Here is a 16,321-nt window from a genome sequence, read left to right as displayed (position 1 = left end):
CGCAAGATACGGACGTTTTGCCCGCGAAATTCAGAAAAATGGCCGATCCTATCGCCGACGCGCCTGTCATAGACGAGTTCGCGCAAACTCGAGGCGGGGATGATCTGTTCGACGACGAAATTGTCCCAGTCTCCGCGGACGAACAAGTACAAGCTGAGGTCCAGACACCGGGGGAGAATGTTGCAGCCATCGAGAGCCAGGAACCACCACGGATAGATACCCCGCCGCGCTCGCGTGGAGGGGACAGACGAGGAGGGAGAGGCAGAGGAAGGGGGCGTGGTGGACGCGGGTCACATCACTCAGGTCGCGGACGTGCAGAGGGAGGACCGAGGGGCAAGTCGACTGACAATGCTACCGAACGCGAGGACAACAGAGTGGAGGATGCAGCCCGCGATACGCCGGTGGAAGGATCAGAGCAGTCCACAAAAGAGGACGAAACCAAGTCGGACGCTAAGTCGGACGCTAAGCCAGCCGGTGCGGCGAATGGAACTGAAGCTCAACGAGTTCCAGCTGTTCGTGGTGATAGGAGCGCAACTGGTGGAGTGAAGAAGGTAAGGGACGAGCCTATGTGGTTTGAAGAGGAACATGTACTAATTAGATCACCAGCCCAAGCTCACGGAGGAAGAGCTTGCCCGACGCATCGCTGCCGCCAAGGAGAACGCCGCTAAAAAAGCTGCTGCATATGCCCGCGCTGAGGCCGATCAGGCGTCATTTCTTGAACGCGAGAAGGTTGCAGAGGAGAAGCGCCGACAGGAACGCCAGAATCGCCGCGCGATGGATTCCGAACGCGAGCGCAATCGCTTGAGAAAACTCGAAGCTTTGGGCGGAAGGGAGTGGGATGCTACCAAGCGCGAAGAAGACTACAATCCCCGTGGTGGTAGAGGTCAATTCAGGCGAGGCATGCACGGAGGAGTCTCTGGTTACGCTCGACGAGATTTCGATGACGCCCGTACGGAGGAGGAGAGTCTAGAGGGACGCCATCACCATAATCACCGTGGTCGAGGACGTGGTGGAAAGGGTGGGCGCGGACGAGGAGCTTCTCGCGTTGCGCCTTTTGACGGAGCGTCAGATGGAGCTGCTTCAGCAGCCACGCCAGCCGTTCCGGTTCTGAACAATGAACAAGAGTTTCCTGCCCTTCCCGCCGGCGGTGATAAATCAACAGACAAGACGGTCTCCGCTCTTGCAGACAAGCTAGAGACCTCACTGTCTCCAGTGTCTGGTGCCACGTGGGCGGAGCAAGTCGAGTCGCAGCGAGATTAATCTACTCTTGCTGACCGATAGCTAATGCCCGCCCTGATGTTCTGTCTACGCATGTACGTTTCCTATTCTAACTGTTTCTCATGTCTCTATGATGGATAGACCTCCGGAGAGGTTTTCTGATGTCTCTTTTCTTTCGACTTCATTAACGATTGACCTATACCACGGAACCGGAATGAAACTTGTATGTACATACGCTCTATATGTTACAAAATCGGCAGCCCATGGTGTCCATGCACATTGTCCGACACCTATTTTCTCCTAGTCCAAGGTCTCACTATCTACTACTGGCTCTTCCAAGTCAATGTACCTCTCAGTTGTACGTGATGATTCAGCGAGGGTGGCGAGTACCAGCCAATGACCAAGGCGGGATGCGCTCATTATGAAATCATAGTTACTATGCGACTAGAACAGGGATCCGATCGACATTCAGATGGTCGATGAGGCATAACATGGACTTTTTATATAAAGACGTTGTAGTCAAGGCATTATCTTGCAATATTCAACGTTTTTGAAACACTCGGAATTCCAGGTACGTTCGCCATCAACTATACAACGAAACCATCAAAACAATACAAATCATTACATATTTGTACCAGCAATACACCGTACTGATTCAAGCATAAAGACACAAGCAAAGAACCAAAATCACCATAACCATCACAATGTCCGACAGAACATCTGACAACGCTGGCAACCACGAAAGATCCTCTACCCAGGGTGGTGCCAGCGCCAAACCCACACCCGCCAACAACGCTGGCGGTGGTTCCGGATGGGGCGACAAGGGGTTCTTCAAGGGGGGCTCAGAGGGACCGGGACATATGGCCGTAAGTTGTTCGATGTGTAGCTCACGAGCGCGGACCATTGAGCTGATGGTTTACGATGCAGGCTGAGACCCCCAACTCATCAATGGGCGAGTTCCTGGGTCTGAAGTCGCAGAAGGGTGCTGCGAGCGCGAACTTTGACAGTCGGGCTCGCGGGACGTCGGGGATGGCTAATACTACTTCGTGCGAGAATGAGGATCATAGTTTCATGGAGCATACGCCTGGATGTCCTCAGACGCTGCCTGGGTGGTCGAAGACGAAGGGGGTGTATGATATGTGAGTTTTACCAGGAGTTCATTGGGAATGTCTCTGACAAAAGGTGTGTTGGTGCTGACGTTTGAGCTTTAGGTTGCATCACCAAGGTAGATAGTAGTATGCTGGATTCTGAGTTGGGAGTTGAAGGAGTTCTACGCATGTAGTATGTGCTTCTAAGAATTGTTTTGGTACACTTATTTGCCATGAATAAACGTTATTTCCATGAATGTTAAAGGATTAATGAGAATGCCAAAAAAACTGAGTATGCTATATTGTACACTATTCTACCTTCGACCTCTTTCCGCCGATACGATCGCGTAGAGCTACAATCTTCCCTAGCAGTCTGCCTTTCAAGGTTTGCGCGGTAAGCGCAGCAGCCTGATCAGCAGCGACAAAGCGGCGAACCAGGAGATTGAAGATGCTTCCGAACGCAAGCGCAATCACGGTACTGGTCAAGATGATCACGTTGTACGGCATGCTGAAGTCGGGAGTCGGTAGCGGGAGGAGGAGGCTGGTTGTGCGCATGTAGATCGGATTATCGTGAGCACTGATTTTGCCGTTCGCGCCAGAGAGTTTGATCACCGCAGGAGCGACGTTGAAACCGCGGTTGGCGTCAGGCGGATATTCAGTATAGCGCAGAATCGCCTTCTCAAAGTCATAGGTGAGAGTGACGATGGAAGCAGCAGGCACAGAGAGTGCGAGTTCCAATTGTGTGCCTCTTTCTCTGTCGATGGCTGGCCTGTAAAACGTCTCTTTCACAATGTGGGAGACGGGAACCGATCGAGAGGTTCCGTCGCGGCCTGTGATCGTCGCGTGTAAAGTGTGGACATAGGGCCGCAAGAACCAGGGAAGAGTCTCAAAGTAAATGAAGTCGACCGGATTTGCGTCTGATGGGTTGTCAAAAATAATACGCATGCCGCCTCGTTCCTGGCCATGGCCAACAATCGTGCGCTCCGCACTCAAAACCGGTTCATCCAGAGGAGCCAAGCTCGTGTGAGGTTGCTCGGGAATCACCAAGTCAAATATGCCGGATGGTTGCAAGGTGAAACAACGGGTGTATCCGTCGGGCTTTTTTGTCTCTTCCACTCCAGATGTGGTATATACCCCTTGCTCATGCGGCAGCCGCAAACAGATCGCTTCTTCACCAGAGCCTTGGCTTTCGTCAAGAGAACAGACGCCACTTAAAGTACGACCAAAGATCTCGCTCAGGCTCCAGCCTTTGCCCGAGCCTCTTTCCAGAGGATAACAGGTATCGTCCGAATGATAAGGCTTCGAATTGTCACAGTTCAGCTGATCATTAGGAACCGGACGTGGAATTGGGTTGTCTAGGAGGGTCAGAAACTACTGTATGTCGAAAAGAGAAAAGCAGTTTGACAACTCACCTCGAGGCCGTTTGGAGCGCTCAATGTCTAGCACAATGTCTACTGTTTGCTCGATTTGCATGAGACACTCTTCGCCTTCAGGGCAGACGGGACGCACATCAACAGACATGCTCTGCCAAGATGCATCAAATAACTTGTGCCCATCTAGAAGACTAGAGATGCCAGCCTTGCCCTTGCAAGGGAGTAATTTCAGAAAGGGTGTCAGGTTCTCCGTGCAGACAACTTCTCCAGGAAGCGTTCCATGCAGCAGATGCAGGTCATTAGAGGCGGAATGATCCCCGATAGGCTCAAATGATACAACCGGTCGAGTCGTTCGAGTAGAATCAATGAAATTTAACGATGCGCAGAACAGACCGGACAGAGACTGTGTCAAGGATCTCCATCGTGCAAATGCGCTGAACGAAAGTCAGCTCAGTATACCTCCGCATCTGGTTTCCAGCTCCTAGACCCACCTTTCGCTGTCCGGCGCATCGATCCATGCCCATAGCTCTACACCTGTATTGCCCTCCTTCGTCCCGTTCCAGGGACGTGTACCCCAGCTTTCAGCATCCCATCTTCCTGTTGTGAACCGAATATGTAGCTCCTTGGTGTGGGTGTGTTGTAGGATTTGGCCTAGAGCACGGGGGAAGTAGCGAAAATGCCGTTGGTCAAAGGACTCTTGCGAAGTATTGCCTCTGAAGTTGAACGACGCTAGCAGGGAAGATTGAGGAAGCGGCTGGAGGACGAGAGCTTCGTGGTAGTCCGATGCGGCGGAGGTGAAGGTCGCCAACGCGATGAGGAGAGCAAGTAGGGGAAGAAAGCAGAGGACAACCATCACGTCATTCTTGCCATCTAAAAGCCTCCAGATTCTATTGCGGTATGATCTTTAGCTTTCCTAACTTCCCAGGGATATCATTGAGTGGGACTGTGGTACATTGAGGATGTTCATGATGTTCATGAGAGCTGGCCCTTTGAACCAATTGAGCTTAGTCTCTGGATCTATATGACAAGGTGAGCACAACTGCACAAGACTAAGATATGTTGCATACTATTACTTTCTAAGGATAATTATACAAATAATAACATGAACATTAAATACTAGTTTCCTAATTATTAGAGAGGTAGACTGTCATTATTTAATTCTTGTTCATCTAGGAATCCTTCACCTAGTTCTAGATGTAGCTGAGGCTCACATAAGCGCAGCCGCGCTTAGCGCCACGCCTCAGATATCGAGACCATCGCCAGTCCAGAAGAAATTCCTCTTTTTCGCGCTCAATAAGCTGTCGCTAGCTTTCAATCACCATGGCAGCCGAACAAAGAAAGCTGCTCGAGCAGCTTATGGGAGGTAAATCACTGGACTATTTACAAACTTCAAATTATCTCTGAAACAAGCTGATGGAAATCTTCTCACAGCGGACCAGCTCATAGGTACCGGCGCCGGCTCTCGCAATGCGCAGCTTCAGATTACAGACCCTAAGGTCTGTCGCTCGTACCTGGTCGGAACTTGCCCGCATGATCTTTTCACCAACACCAAGCAAGATCTGGGCCCTTGTCCCAAGGTACATAGCGAGGGACTGAAGACGGAGTACGAGACCGCCTCGGCGGCCGAGAAGGCGAAATGGGGCTTTGAGTTCGACTACATGCGCGACATGCAGAAGTATATCGACGATTGTGATCGCAGGATCGACTCCGCCCAGCGACGGTTAGAAAAGACTCCGGACGAGATCAGACAGACAAACAACTTGGTAAGGGCGAAGCACTTCCACCGAGCTATCAGGAGAACATTCATTGACTCTCAGACAGCTGAAACAAATTTCCGATCTCACAAAGACCATAAATACCGGTCTTCTTGAAGTTTCCGTTCTCGGTGAAACTGGTGCCGTGGCCCAAGCGCTCAACGAACTACACAAGATTCGCACCGCGAAACACCAAAAGGAGACCTGCGAGCGTGAACTCAAGAATCTTCAAGATACCTCCGGTCCATCCGGTCATCAGAAGCTGCAAGTCTGCGACGTCTGCGGTGCCTATCTGAGCCGTCTTGATAACGATCGCCGGTTGGCCGACCACTTCTTCGGCAAAATGCATATGGGTTATTCAGACATGCGCAAGACGTACAAAAAGCTCAGCGAAGAGCTCAAGGGGCGCCCCCCTCCTGTCCGTCACCATGATGATGACGAAGGCGGTTGGGGTGGCCGCTCAGGTGGTGGACGAGGTCCACGTTATGGCGGTGGTGGCGGATACAGGAAACGAGGCGGACGGTGGTGATTTGAGATGCCTACTGATCGTGGTTTCTTTCCGGGTATTCCGACCGGAATTTGCATAGCGCAGGCGTTGATTTTCTTTTCTTCATACCTAGGATTTGATGAATCGCAATATGTGGACGTGATAGGCTTGCTTTCATGTCAACAAATAATGAACACAGCATAGCATAGCCATCATTCTATCTTTATATTAATCTGGCCCGCATAGCAGCGATATGGTTTGCGGAAGATAAATTAAATGTCAAGGTGAACGTTGTGACTTGTTTGTATTGACTTAAATACTGCTTGACCTCAGCTCTTTATCAACGGCGTCCCGAGATCCCAAGTCCCATGACTACTGGAAGAAAAGTGACATAAATACACCGAAAGAAGATTGATGAACGTTAAGACTTGAGCTGAAACACATAACTGCAATAAACTCAATGTAAGACAAAAGAGATCGAGGATATCAATTTGCATAATCCATCAACAAGAGAACAAAGGCAAATCCGAATGCAACCTTAGGATATTCCCTACCATCCAGTAACTTTTACCCTCAACCCGCCAAAAAGAGGAGCATATTCACACAAAGACATTAGAGAGAAAGACCAACATTTCTATATAATGGCCTGAATCTAGCCGGCATTTTGCTGTGGACCATGTCCATTCGTGGTAGCTTGATATAGCGCCTGCATTAACATCTCGTAATTTGAAGCCGCCTCTGGCTGTCGTAAGATAATGTCATGGACAACACCCAGCTGGGAAACATCAGCATTCGGAGCCTGCTGGAGGAGTTGCTGAATTGCAGGAGCATTTGCCTGGGCACCCAGCACCTGCACTGCGGCTGCCAAACCGGTGACAGGCATCTGATTTTGTGGCTCTGGAGGTTGATACTCATGGGACTGAGAGGCCGATTGAGTTGGCGCTTGCTGCAACTGCGCCTGCTGTGTTTGCTGGGGTTTTTGAGGCTGGGGAGCATAGGAATTATGGGCTGGAGTTGTGCCTGAGATGGCGGATGGCGGAGTGGGAGACATCTGCGACATATGCCTCGGTCCAGGTGTCAGAAACTGGTGTTGCTGAGGTGTCGCTGCGACGGTGACAGGGCTTGCAAAAGACGCAGGCTCCTGACTTGGATGGTGTGATGATGGCTGTACTGAAGGAGGATTCGAATCGCCCGTTTTGACCGCGAAGACCACCAATAATACTCGCTCTGGTGTAGGGTCTTCAAGTGTATTGTTTTCTAAGAGCTCGATAAATTCGGGCTTCTTGGTCGATCCAGCCTCGATGGGAATTATGTAGGTATCTTTGACGGCCGGCAACGGATGCTTTCCGACAACTCCGTATCGCTTCCGGTCTTGAAAATAGTTGAAGAGCTTGTCGAACCCTTTTTGATCTTTGGGAGAATCTGGGCGACTGATGGCGATGACTGAAACGTCCGTTGAGGAACTGAAACGCAGACCACAGAGATAATTGCTCGCCAGCTGAATGTCAATTCGCCCATCGACCACCAAGGTCGACGGTGCAAGCTGACTCCACGGTATCCTGTCACTTAGTTCAGCTCCTCCAACATGCTTCGCTGAAGATAAGAAATCAGCCACCGGGTTCATGACAACCTTCCCACGCCAGATGATCCCCTCGTCGTTAAAGTCTTTCGGGGAATAGGGAGGCGACTCGGGTTCAACGTCTTTCAACAACTGGTCGATCTCTGCATCAGCCTGGGCCTTGCCAGTCGGCAACATCTCACGTATGTGAGTTGAGACCTCTGGAAAGACTTGGTCATGATCAGCGGTGCCAGGAGAATGCACGGTAGGCCCATCTCGAGCCTTGGTGTCCGTCACTTTGGTGTCGATAGGTAGCGGTTTGGCAGCTCTTGGTGCACCGTCATCCGGCTGCTGATGAGCCTGGGGACTCGCTGGACTTTGATCTGAAGGGCTTGCATCGACTTCAGCCACGCTTCGGCGGGTCGGTGCTGCTGAAAATACTGGCTCGCTGGCGATGGTTTGATTCTCATCTTCAATGAACTCTTCGCCTTTATGAGTTCGCCTTATTCGTGGACCTTGCTCCTCCACGATGATGTGCTGCCTCTCGGCCTCGCGCTTGATTTCGGCATCTTTCTGCTGGAGCTCCTCACTTGCCATATCCTGACTGCTCATCTTAGAGAGCGCATCTGGAAGCAAACTACCTACGAGCAGGCGATCCCGTAGAGAAGGATTCTTCTTTACGTTGAACAAGATCGTCCGCAGTTGTAATTTATATGGTTCAGTGGGTTCTCCGGATCCTCCGCAAATATTCTGATACATAGCCTTCTCGATTGAAAGACCGAGCTGCTGCGCTATCTCTTTCGCCGATCTTCCCTCGGATAATTTGAAAGACCCTTGCTTCTGTGCATCAGAAATTTGATCTACAAATAACTTGACTAGAGCACTGGCAGCACTTCTCCTTGCTGGGTTTGAGATCTCGTCCAAAGTCCCCGATTCCTGCGCCGCGGTCTTTTCAGAAACGGAGCTTTGGCGCGAAGGAGGAGCATTCGAATCTTCTTTCAAAGGAGCAGGCTTGTCATTGGGAGGAGTCACTGAATCAGCTGGTGAAGCCATCTTCAATTGCTTGGGTTTTGGTCCCTGCTGATAGATATTAGCAACCGTCACTATTTCCGTCAGTAAAAAGCAGAAACAGTCAAGTCTTACAGTCTCGGAGGTCGCAGCCTCTTGATGCACCTCAAATTTCCTCTTCTGAGTGCTCGCTGGGCGGGCATCAGGAGCCTCACCGTTCTTCTCGGGGACGGGGGTCACAAGGGGCGGAGCGGCCAGTGGAACAGAAGGAGTGGGAGCGGGCGTTGCAGAAGCCGCTTTATTGCGGGCTGGGGTGCTTGTATCCGGTTTGGGCTCGCTTGGCCTGCCCTTTCTACCACCTTTCCTGCCTTTTCTGCGACGTGCTGCCTTTTTTTCTTCGGCCTGCTGGCGTCTCTTCTCGGCTGCTTCCTCCCAAGGCTTCTCACCACGCGCAATCTTGTCCAAGAGAACTTTATGATTCTCGGGTCGGCATAGTTCACAGAAGTATTCGTCGGGCTCCTCGCCTTTCGCAAATGTGAGGCCCATGCAGTCATTGTGTTGCCAGGCGGAGCACTGGTCACAGCAGATCATATCTCGTTCAATGTCTTCCTCCTCTTCATATTCTCCGCATATACATCGAATGATTTCTTCTTCTTCGCTGACGGCAGGCGTCGGTTCGACGGAGGGTTTCGGAGGCTTCTCATGTCTTTCCTTCGGTTGAGCTTTCGGTTTCGATTTCTTCGCAGGTGTCTCGGTTATCATATCCAGGTTCTTGTGTTGGCCTTTCGTAGAGCGACCAGACCGACGTGGTTCTTCTGATCTCACAGTTAGCGAGCTATTCAGTCATGGTTCGGGGGTTGCATCCAGACGCCACAACATCGGTTGAGTTGACGCGCCGGTCACAAAAAGATGTACTATAGGCTTACCAGTCATCATGGGCATATGATATGGCAAAGGATTTCAGAATATCTACAGTCCTTGGCAGGGTAGGTGTTATTCCAAAGACAAGTTGTGCAGGCCTCCCAACAGCTGGCTTTCTACGGCATCCGAGGGGCTAAAGTAATACGCAGGGGAAAGGATGGACAGTGGCACTGTTGCCTGGCCCACACAGGTATTACTTGATCCTCCAAAGACTCTCCCTGCTTTATTCAACGAAGAACGCGTGCGAACCCAGTGTATCAGCAAGCTGGTGTGGGCCTTTTGGAGGCTTCTGTCGCGCAGAGTTCTAGCGTGAGGAGTCGCGTGAGTATCGTCCTGCAGGGGGCGTCCCTTTGGAAACAGTGGATCTGATAATTTCAATCAGAAATATTGCTGGTCGCGACAGTAGTTCGTATAAGATTCGGCGTTGAGCAAACGCCAAAGGATGAAAATGCGATGAGAGAGGGAGTTGAGGGAAGGAATGAAGGAGAGGAGATGTCGTGCTACTTGTAGTGAGTAATCAGGCACGTGACTGCGGCTCGGTGGGGGGAGGTCTTGGCAGACGCCAGTCGCTTTCCGTCGCGTAAAGTACTTCTCGGTGTCGTGAAAGCTTCTCCAGATCCCCACATCTCGACAACCACGCTTTCTCACAAAGCTTTGTTGATCTTACTGAAGTACTCTCAGGAGATTTATTGTACTCACTTTTCTTTTCACTCTACTAGTCCATTTACTGGAATGGCAGATGTTCGCTCGTTACTTCGAAATGAGCTTGCTGCTCGCAAGGGCGCACCGCAGGCAGGAAGTACCGGCAATCGAGTTACCAAGAAGCGGAAGGTCGATATCACGGATGACCTGACACGAAAGAAGATGAGACCTGGTGAAAACATTGCAGATTTCCAATCACCGACAGTACATACTGTACAATCACCAAGCGCCCAAGCGATCGAGGAAGTGGAGGACGTCGAACAACTAGAACAAGAAACTGCTGGCCCAGGACTTCCGCCGGACTCGGAAGCAGCCCAAGAGCAGACCCAGGCACAGTCTGAGCCGTTGCCCGAATCAAATACATCTCAAGCCATCGATGAGGACGAATGGGCAGCCTTTGAGCGTGAGGTGGTGGCGCCAACTCGTGTGCCTCAGGCACCTGCTGCAGTTGCTGCTGCAGCGACGATATCAGCCGCGCCAATCTCCGCCGAGCAACTTGCTGCCCAGCAAGAGGCAGAAAAGGAAACGTCAACACAAACACGTGAAGCTGAGATCGAAGGGGAACGAGAAGACGCGGCTCGATTCTTGGAAGATGAATTCGATGAAATGGAGCAGCTTGAAGAACGGATCAGGCGGTTGAAGCATAAGAGGGAAGAACTAAGACAGAAACGAGCCAAGGAAGATCCGGAGATAGCTCAAACAGAAGGATCCTCATCCAGGAAAACACAGCAGAATGATGAGCCTAAACAAAGCGACGAAGAAGAAAACGATGACGATGACGATGTGGATGACGATGACTGGGACAACTGGAGATTTAGGTAATGATGAAATTGAGATCAGCAGTAGTTTTGGGAACGGCGCCATTTCATAAAGGGAGGACTGAACTCTTCACATTTACATTGATACCCCCATACATCGAGTCATGAGCTCTACGGATACTCTACAATGACGTTTGATACTTTCTTCTGTGCCATCTCTGTCGACAGGCGGCTTTGATGGGTTCTTTTTACTGGCTTTACAGACAATAGTGCAGGCAACTCTAACAGGAGGTATTGCTGTTACTTGTTAAGGCTCCAGCCACTTCTTCCACAAGTGTGTCAAAGAATGAAGAAATCGGCCAGATTGGGAACAAGCATTTATCTGCCTTGGGTCTTTATGAAAAATAGAAATTGATTATATTTATACAGCGAGTGGAACATCTCCGAAGTACTTCCAAAGTCAAGAAGCTTCAGAGCTTTTCTCCTGTGGTACTTCTACCGAGTACTGGTTTTCAGCTTCCAGGTAGCTCCTGATACCCTCCTTGCTGACTCTCATAGCTTCCTCGATCTCCGCCTCACCTTCTTTCAGAAGGTGCCTTCCGCGGACAAGATCGCTTTGTTGCTTTCTTTTCTCTTCCTGAACTCGTTTCTCGCGTTCAGCTAGAGCCTTCTCGCGCTTCTCACGCTCCATTCTCTTCTTGTCTAATGCCTCAAGCTGTTCTGCATTCATGTGCTCTTGCTCTGGCGGCGGTGGCAAAGTAGAGATATAGGCCTCAAGTAGTGGGTCGCGCACTTTAGGTGGCAATGAGATATACCTCAGGTCCGTGATGATTGCTGAAGGAAGAGCTTCTAGGTTCGATGATCGGTTGAAATCTTGTAATGGTACTGATTTCAGCAAGGCCGAGAAATCAGACTTTCGGGTGCTTTCAGGTAGCTTCAATCGCGAGATCAAATCTCTATAGAATTTCTCACGGTCTTTGTCCGATAGCTGGGAATCTTTCATCTCGGGCTCTTTCCTGTACCTGCGTTTGAATTCAGGCCAATAGAGCTTGGGAGTAGCGTGCTCCTGGAGGAAAGCGAGATACCGGATACGAGGATCCTTCCTTTCCTGCTTCTCTTTCAGTTCTTTCAGCTGCTGTATACGATCACGACTCCAACTAGACCACACCTCACGGCGTGTCTTCATGTTTGGCAAAACAGTATAGCGGCTGTCGTCTATGATGCGGCCTTCTTCAATGATCTTCTCCCACGTAGAGTAGGGATTTACGTGATAATCATCGAGAAGGTCACGGAAAAGCGCTGTAGCATCTTCCTCAGTAAGTGGCAACCCTTCTGCGCCCTCCTCCCAGCCTTCCTGACCAGGTTCGCCATATTCTCCCGGATCCAGGCCGTATTCTTCTCCCATTGCTGCGAGTTGATACTCGATATCTTCTTCTGTGAACTCTAAAGGTTGCTGTTGGTCATTGTCATCTTCGGTCTTCGGACGTTTAGAGGGTTGATCATCCTCTCCCTCGCTATCAGTAACTTCAACTTCTTCGTACTCATCACTGTCTTCCATCGCATCTGCGGCTGTACCGGGATCCTGTACGCTACCAGGTTCCGCGGAAGGACCGACTTCGTCTAATCTCTCTTTCCCCTTTTCTCCGGATTCCTCAGCTTCTTCGGCACGAGCCTTCCGTTCCCTATTTTCTCTTTCCAAACGATCGTACTCCACCACTCCTTTCATTACTTCGGGAGGAAATTTCCAGAGACTTTCGTTCGTTTCAGGGTTGTGAACAAATCTTCTCCCCAGTCTCGTCTTCACCAGCACCCACGGCTCGCACCCGGGAATGGCGTGTTTTGATTTCGGCCTATCCTCGGGCCCTCGATTGTTGCGGTCGCGGAACCCTTTTCCACCTCGAAATCCACCCCTAGAATGACCATGATGAGGAAGCCCACGGAACTGGTCGCCGAAGCCATATCCTTCAGGCGCATACGGTGTGGAAGAGAAAGGGGGAAGAGTGTCTGGAATAACAAACGGAGCTGGAGCGGGAGGGGCGGGTTGCACTTGTGAAGGAAGCGGTTGCGGTCTCGTGTACGTAGATTGCTTCGTCTCCGCGTTGTAGTAATAGAGATGTCCTATCTTGTAGTCAGTAACTTGAGCTCTGAAGAATGCAATAAAGAAACCAACCTGAAGGAGCTTTATGTTCCGTCCACCCCGGCGGTAATGGAGGAGGTGGAGTGTAGGTAGATCTGAGCATTCTAACCACTCACTGTCTGTGACGTGATGAGGCTATGTGGGAAATTGTAAATTGCTACTATCAGAAAGACATCATTCGTAAGATGTGGACTGTGCCAATGATAAAATTTCATAAGAGATCTGAAATGGGGTTGCGCCAGTAGAGAGAGCTCTCTTCGTATGAGCATGGAGATTTAGAAGTGGTCCGAGCTTGGCAGATGGACTGGCAGGACGCGCCAGGGCGAGTTGCCTGGTCACTTGGAGCTCACCTTGCTCGCTCACATAGCTTAGGTACAACACAGCTTCATACCTTCCCACAGCACTCTACCGCCCGATCTACTTTCATCTATCTTTTGATCTTCTCTCATTGTCATAGTCTCCAGACATACTGCAAAATGTCACGGAGATACGATTCCAGGGTACAACCATTCCGTCATTCCGTCACTTGCTCCAGCTAACCCGGCGATGCCCAATGTAGACAACCATCTTCTCCCCCGAAGGTCGACTTTATCAGGTGGAGTATGCGCTCGAAGCTATTTCACATGCTGGTACAGCTCTAGGAATCTTGGCCAAGGATGGAATCGTCCTTGCTGCAGAGAAAAAGGTGACCAGCAAGCTGCTAGAGCAGGACACATCTGCTGAGAAGCTCTACACACTGAACGAGTATGCATTCCCAACGGAGAGAATCTTTCTCATCTTCGTTACTTCGGTACTGATTCATTACTAGTAACATGATCTGCGCAGTTGCCGGTATGACTGCAGACGCCAATATTCTCATCAACTATGCCCGACAAGCCGCTCAACGCTACCTCCTCACTTACGGCGAAGAAATTCCCTGCGAGCAACTCGTTCGTCGGTTGTGTGACCTGAAACAAGGATACACCCAGCACGGTGGTCTCCGTCCGTTCGGTGTCTCGTTCATCTACGCAGGTTACGATCCTCTGAGAGAATTCCAACTGTACCAGAGCAACCCCAGCGGGAACTATGGTGGTTGGAAGGCCACTAGTGTGGGAGCAAATAACGCGAGCGCCCAAAGTCTGCTCAAGCAAGATTACAAGGAGGACTGCGACCTGAAGGAAGCGTGTGCCATGGCCGTCAAGGTTTTGAGCAAGACAATGGACTCGACAAAGCTCAGCAGTGAGAAGAGTAAGTGACCCACAATGATTTTATCGCATTCAGTTCGTGTCGTATCACTTTCAATATTTTTGATATATTCCCGCATAGTTGGCTGACTGAAGTGCTTACCTACCCAGTCGAATTCGCAACGGTGGGAAAGACCAAGGAAGGGAGGATCTACCACCATCTGTGGAATGCGGAGGAGATCAATGCTTTACTGAAGGAACATGGTTTGGCCAAGGTCGACGATGAGCCCGAGGCTGGTGATGTCAAATAACCTACGAGACAATGCTCCCTTTTCGGTAATTTCGTCATACAAATCACGTTCTGAGATTTCCAATTCCCAAAAATGACATATAGTTGAACCTGGTAGTCGAAAGCTTTGCAGAGGATGTTGCAAATGCTGGTGAGATACCCTGAGTACACGTAGCAGCTGTTCTGGGCCACGGTTGCATTGAAATTGCACTCACATTATTCGGTGGTGACGTGGCAAGCATGGAACGACCTGGGGTTCAATAAACATATATTATAACTCTAACGCTTCCTCTCGTACGAAATCTCGCAACCTGATGCAGCTGGTTAAGGATGATGACCTGACAGAATGGTCCACGTAGTCTCGTCGGACTTGTATGATCTCAGCGCTTAATTAATCCTTTGAATAGCACCTGCTGAAAGAGTCCTCAAATATGACAGCGCGCCCCCTATCTGTCAATTCTTCAAACAAAGACAAAGCCGTGGAAAAGATGCAGGAGCTCAAACTGATGTCGTCTCAACAACATTTCACAGAGCAAAGTATATCTTGTATTGGCTCTCCGTCAACCAAGCAAGAGGTTGAGCGACCCTGAGAGCTCACGGCACTAGACGAAGTCATCAGTGGAGCAACAGATGGGAAGACATGCGGTTTGAATAGCCTGTCTGTTTCTTGGATTAATGAACGGAAGTCTTTTGTTGCCTTCAGACCACAACCAGAACGCTTCGAAAGGAAAGAGAGCTAACTAGATATAGGTAAGTCACGTGAGTTTATCTACATTCCTCAAGAGGCGGGGTTTTTGTTCTCATTGTCATTCCATGGCAGCTAGCTATTCAGAATCGAGCTTTGGAAACAAAGCCATCTTCAGTTGGAACGTCTGGAACATCTGGGACAGACGTACATTTAGCACTGCGAATCAAGGTATACAGGTGCAGTAAATTATTAAAATCCATCATATTTCCCACTGGTGGAGTTGGTGAACCGCTCATCGGGAACGCAGGCGCTTATGAGTTGGAGGTTCTTCAGGCGACGGTTTCCCGTTCCTGCAACATCTCAAGGGAATGGAAATTATCATTGGAAGACCATGACTTAGATGCATTAAGTCTACAGTCGTCAAGGCTTTTCCTCCAACCATCATATGGGTCTCCCCGACTTATGAATCGGTTCGAAACGATGATACTGTCAAACCACAGTCAAAGTGGCAACCTCTTGAGACAGCAGTTGATGGACCAGAGCATAAGCGACAGAATAAAGGCTTTACAACAGAGGGAATCTTGAAACAGAAACAGAACCACCAAGAAGGCTAAGAAATGCCTCTTTCTAGACACCATTGAGCTCGGAGATCTCACTTTCATGAGAGTGCTTTTCTTCGATCTTCTCGCTCTCTCTGCAATTGGCAAATTTCTTTCTCCAGCTCCATTATGAGCTTTTGCGATCGGTCCATAGAGGCCACAAGTGTGCCTCCTTCACGTTTCCACCTGTTCAGACGTTCCATCTCGGCGCTTCGCCGTCGGTACTTGGTTTCGATCTTGTCGCAGAGTCGACACTTTGTCGTCTCATACTCAGTCATATTGACGAGCCTCATGCCACATGTTTCGCCCGTCCGGTACTCATAGTTGCAGCGGTGAGCAAAGCTGGTCCAGCTCCAGTCTCCGCATGCAAATCTCTTTTGGTTGTAGAAGCACATGCCTATCAGATCCGTCAGCAGAGTCCGCTCTGGGGTACTGATCAAACTCACTTGACCGTCCAGGATCGTTGTTTCAGCTTTTTCGATATATTTGATTGGTCCAATTCGAGGGCCCTACCACTATGCACTATATGATAGGCCACAAATCAAGATGGCCAATTGAGGAACGAAAACAATATAAGA

At 50.0% G+C, this 16,321-nt stretch overlaps 8 protein-coding genes across 8 annotated transcripts; 5 read left to right on the top strand and 3 right to left on the bottom strand.

The window, feature by feature from the left end:
- Positions 1-38: 38 nt before the first annotated feature.
- Positions 39-1,260, top strand: CDV56_105084 (uncharacterized protein; the record flags this gene model as incomplete). The annotated part of the gene is made up of 2 exons (XM_026758703.1): positions 39-551; positions 607-1,260. 2 exons carry the CDS (start codon positions 39-41, stop codon positions 1,258-1,260), a joined length of 1,167 nt encoding a protein of 388 aa, XP_026613941.1.
- Positions 1,261-1,922: 662 nt separating this feature from the next.
- Positions 1,923-2,361, top strand: CDV56_105005 (uncharacterized protein; the record flags this gene model as incomplete). The annotated part of the gene is made up of 2 exons (XM_026758624.1): positions 1,923-2,084; positions 2,146-2,361. The coding sequence occupies 2 exons, from the start codon at positions 1,923-1,925 to the stop codon at positions 2,359-2,361; spliced, it is 378 nt and encodes a 125-aa protein (XP_026613940.1).
- A 254-nt stretch (positions 2,362-2,615) lies between these two features.
- Positions 2,616-4,532, bottom strand: gpi16 (GPI-anchor transamidase subunit GPI16; the record flags this gene model as incomplete). Its single annotated transcript, XM_026758443.1, has 3 exons — positions 2,616-3,661; positions 3,719-4,113; positions 4,171-4,532. The coding sequence occupies 3 exons, from the start codon at positions 4,530-4,532 to the stop codon at positions 2,616-2,618; spliced, it is 1,803 nt and encodes a 600-aa protein (XP_026613939.1).
- Positions 4,533-4,999: 467 nt separating this feature from the next.
- Positions 5,000-5,962, top strand: CDV56_104696 (LUC7 domain-containing protein; the record flags this gene model as incomplete). The annotated part of the gene is made up of 3 exons (XM_026758315.1): positions 5,000-5,042; positions 5,111-5,442; positions 5,501-5,962. 3 exons carry the CDS (start codon positions 5,000-5,002, stop codon positions 5,960-5,962), a joined length of 837 nt encoding a protein of 278 aa, XP_026613938.1.
- A 610-nt stretch (positions 5,963-6,572) lies between these two features.
- On the bottom strand, positions 6,573-9,428 carry CDV56_104396 (putative PHD finger domain protein; the record flags this gene model as incomplete). Its single annotated transcript, XM_026758015.1, has 3 exons — positions 6,573-8,558; positions 8,622-9,301; positions 9,413-9,428. 3 exons carry the CDS (start codon positions 9,426-9,428, stop codon positions 6,573-6,575), a joined length of 2,682 nt encoding a protein of 893 aa, XP_026613937.1.
- Positions 9,429-10,139: 711 nt separating this feature from the next.
- Positions 10,140-10,931, top strand: CDV56_104244 (uncharacterized protein; the record flags this gene model as incomplete). The annotated part of the gene is made up of 1 exon (XM_026757863.1): positions 10,140-10,931. The coding sequence occupies one exon, from the start codon at positions 10,140-10,142 to the stop codon at positions 10,929-10,931; it is 792 nt and encodes a 263-aa protein (XP_026613936.1).
- A 396-nt stretch (positions 10,932-11,327) lies between these two features.
- On the bottom strand, positions 11,328-13,107 carry CDV56_104026 (FF domain protein; the record flags this gene model as incomplete). The annotated part of the gene is made up of 2 exons (XM_026757645.1): positions 11,328-12,985; positions 13,038-13,107. 2 exons carry the CDS (start codon positions 13,105-13,107, stop codon positions 11,328-11,330), a joined length of 1,728 nt encoding a protein of 575 aa, XP_026613935.1.
- Positions 13,108-13,480: 373 nt separating this feature from the next.
- pre9 (proteasome core particle subunit alpha 3) lies at positions 13,481-14,478 on the top strand (the record flags this gene model as incomplete). The annotated part of the gene is made up of 4 exons (XM_026757506.1): positions 13,481-13,504; positions 13,564-13,748; positions 13,813-14,231; positions 14,339-14,478. The coding sequence occupies 4 exons, from the start codon at positions 13,481-13,483 to the stop codon at positions 14,476-14,478; spliced, it is 768 nt and encodes a 255-aa protein (XP_026613934.1).
- Positions 14,479-16,321: the final 1,843 nt, after the last annotated feature.

Source organism: Aspergillus thermomutatus, assembly GCF_002237265.1.
Source record: "Aspergillus thermomutatus strain HMR AF 39 chromosome Unknown NODE_110, whole genome shotgun sequence".
In the NCBI taxonomy this organism is placed as follows: Eukaryota; Fungi; Ascomycota; class Eurotiomycetes; order Eurotiales; family Aspergillaceae; genus Aspergillus; species Aspergillus thermomutatus.
Note: the sequence above shows the minus strand (reverse complement) of the source record. Positions and strands in the feature narration are given on the sequence as shown.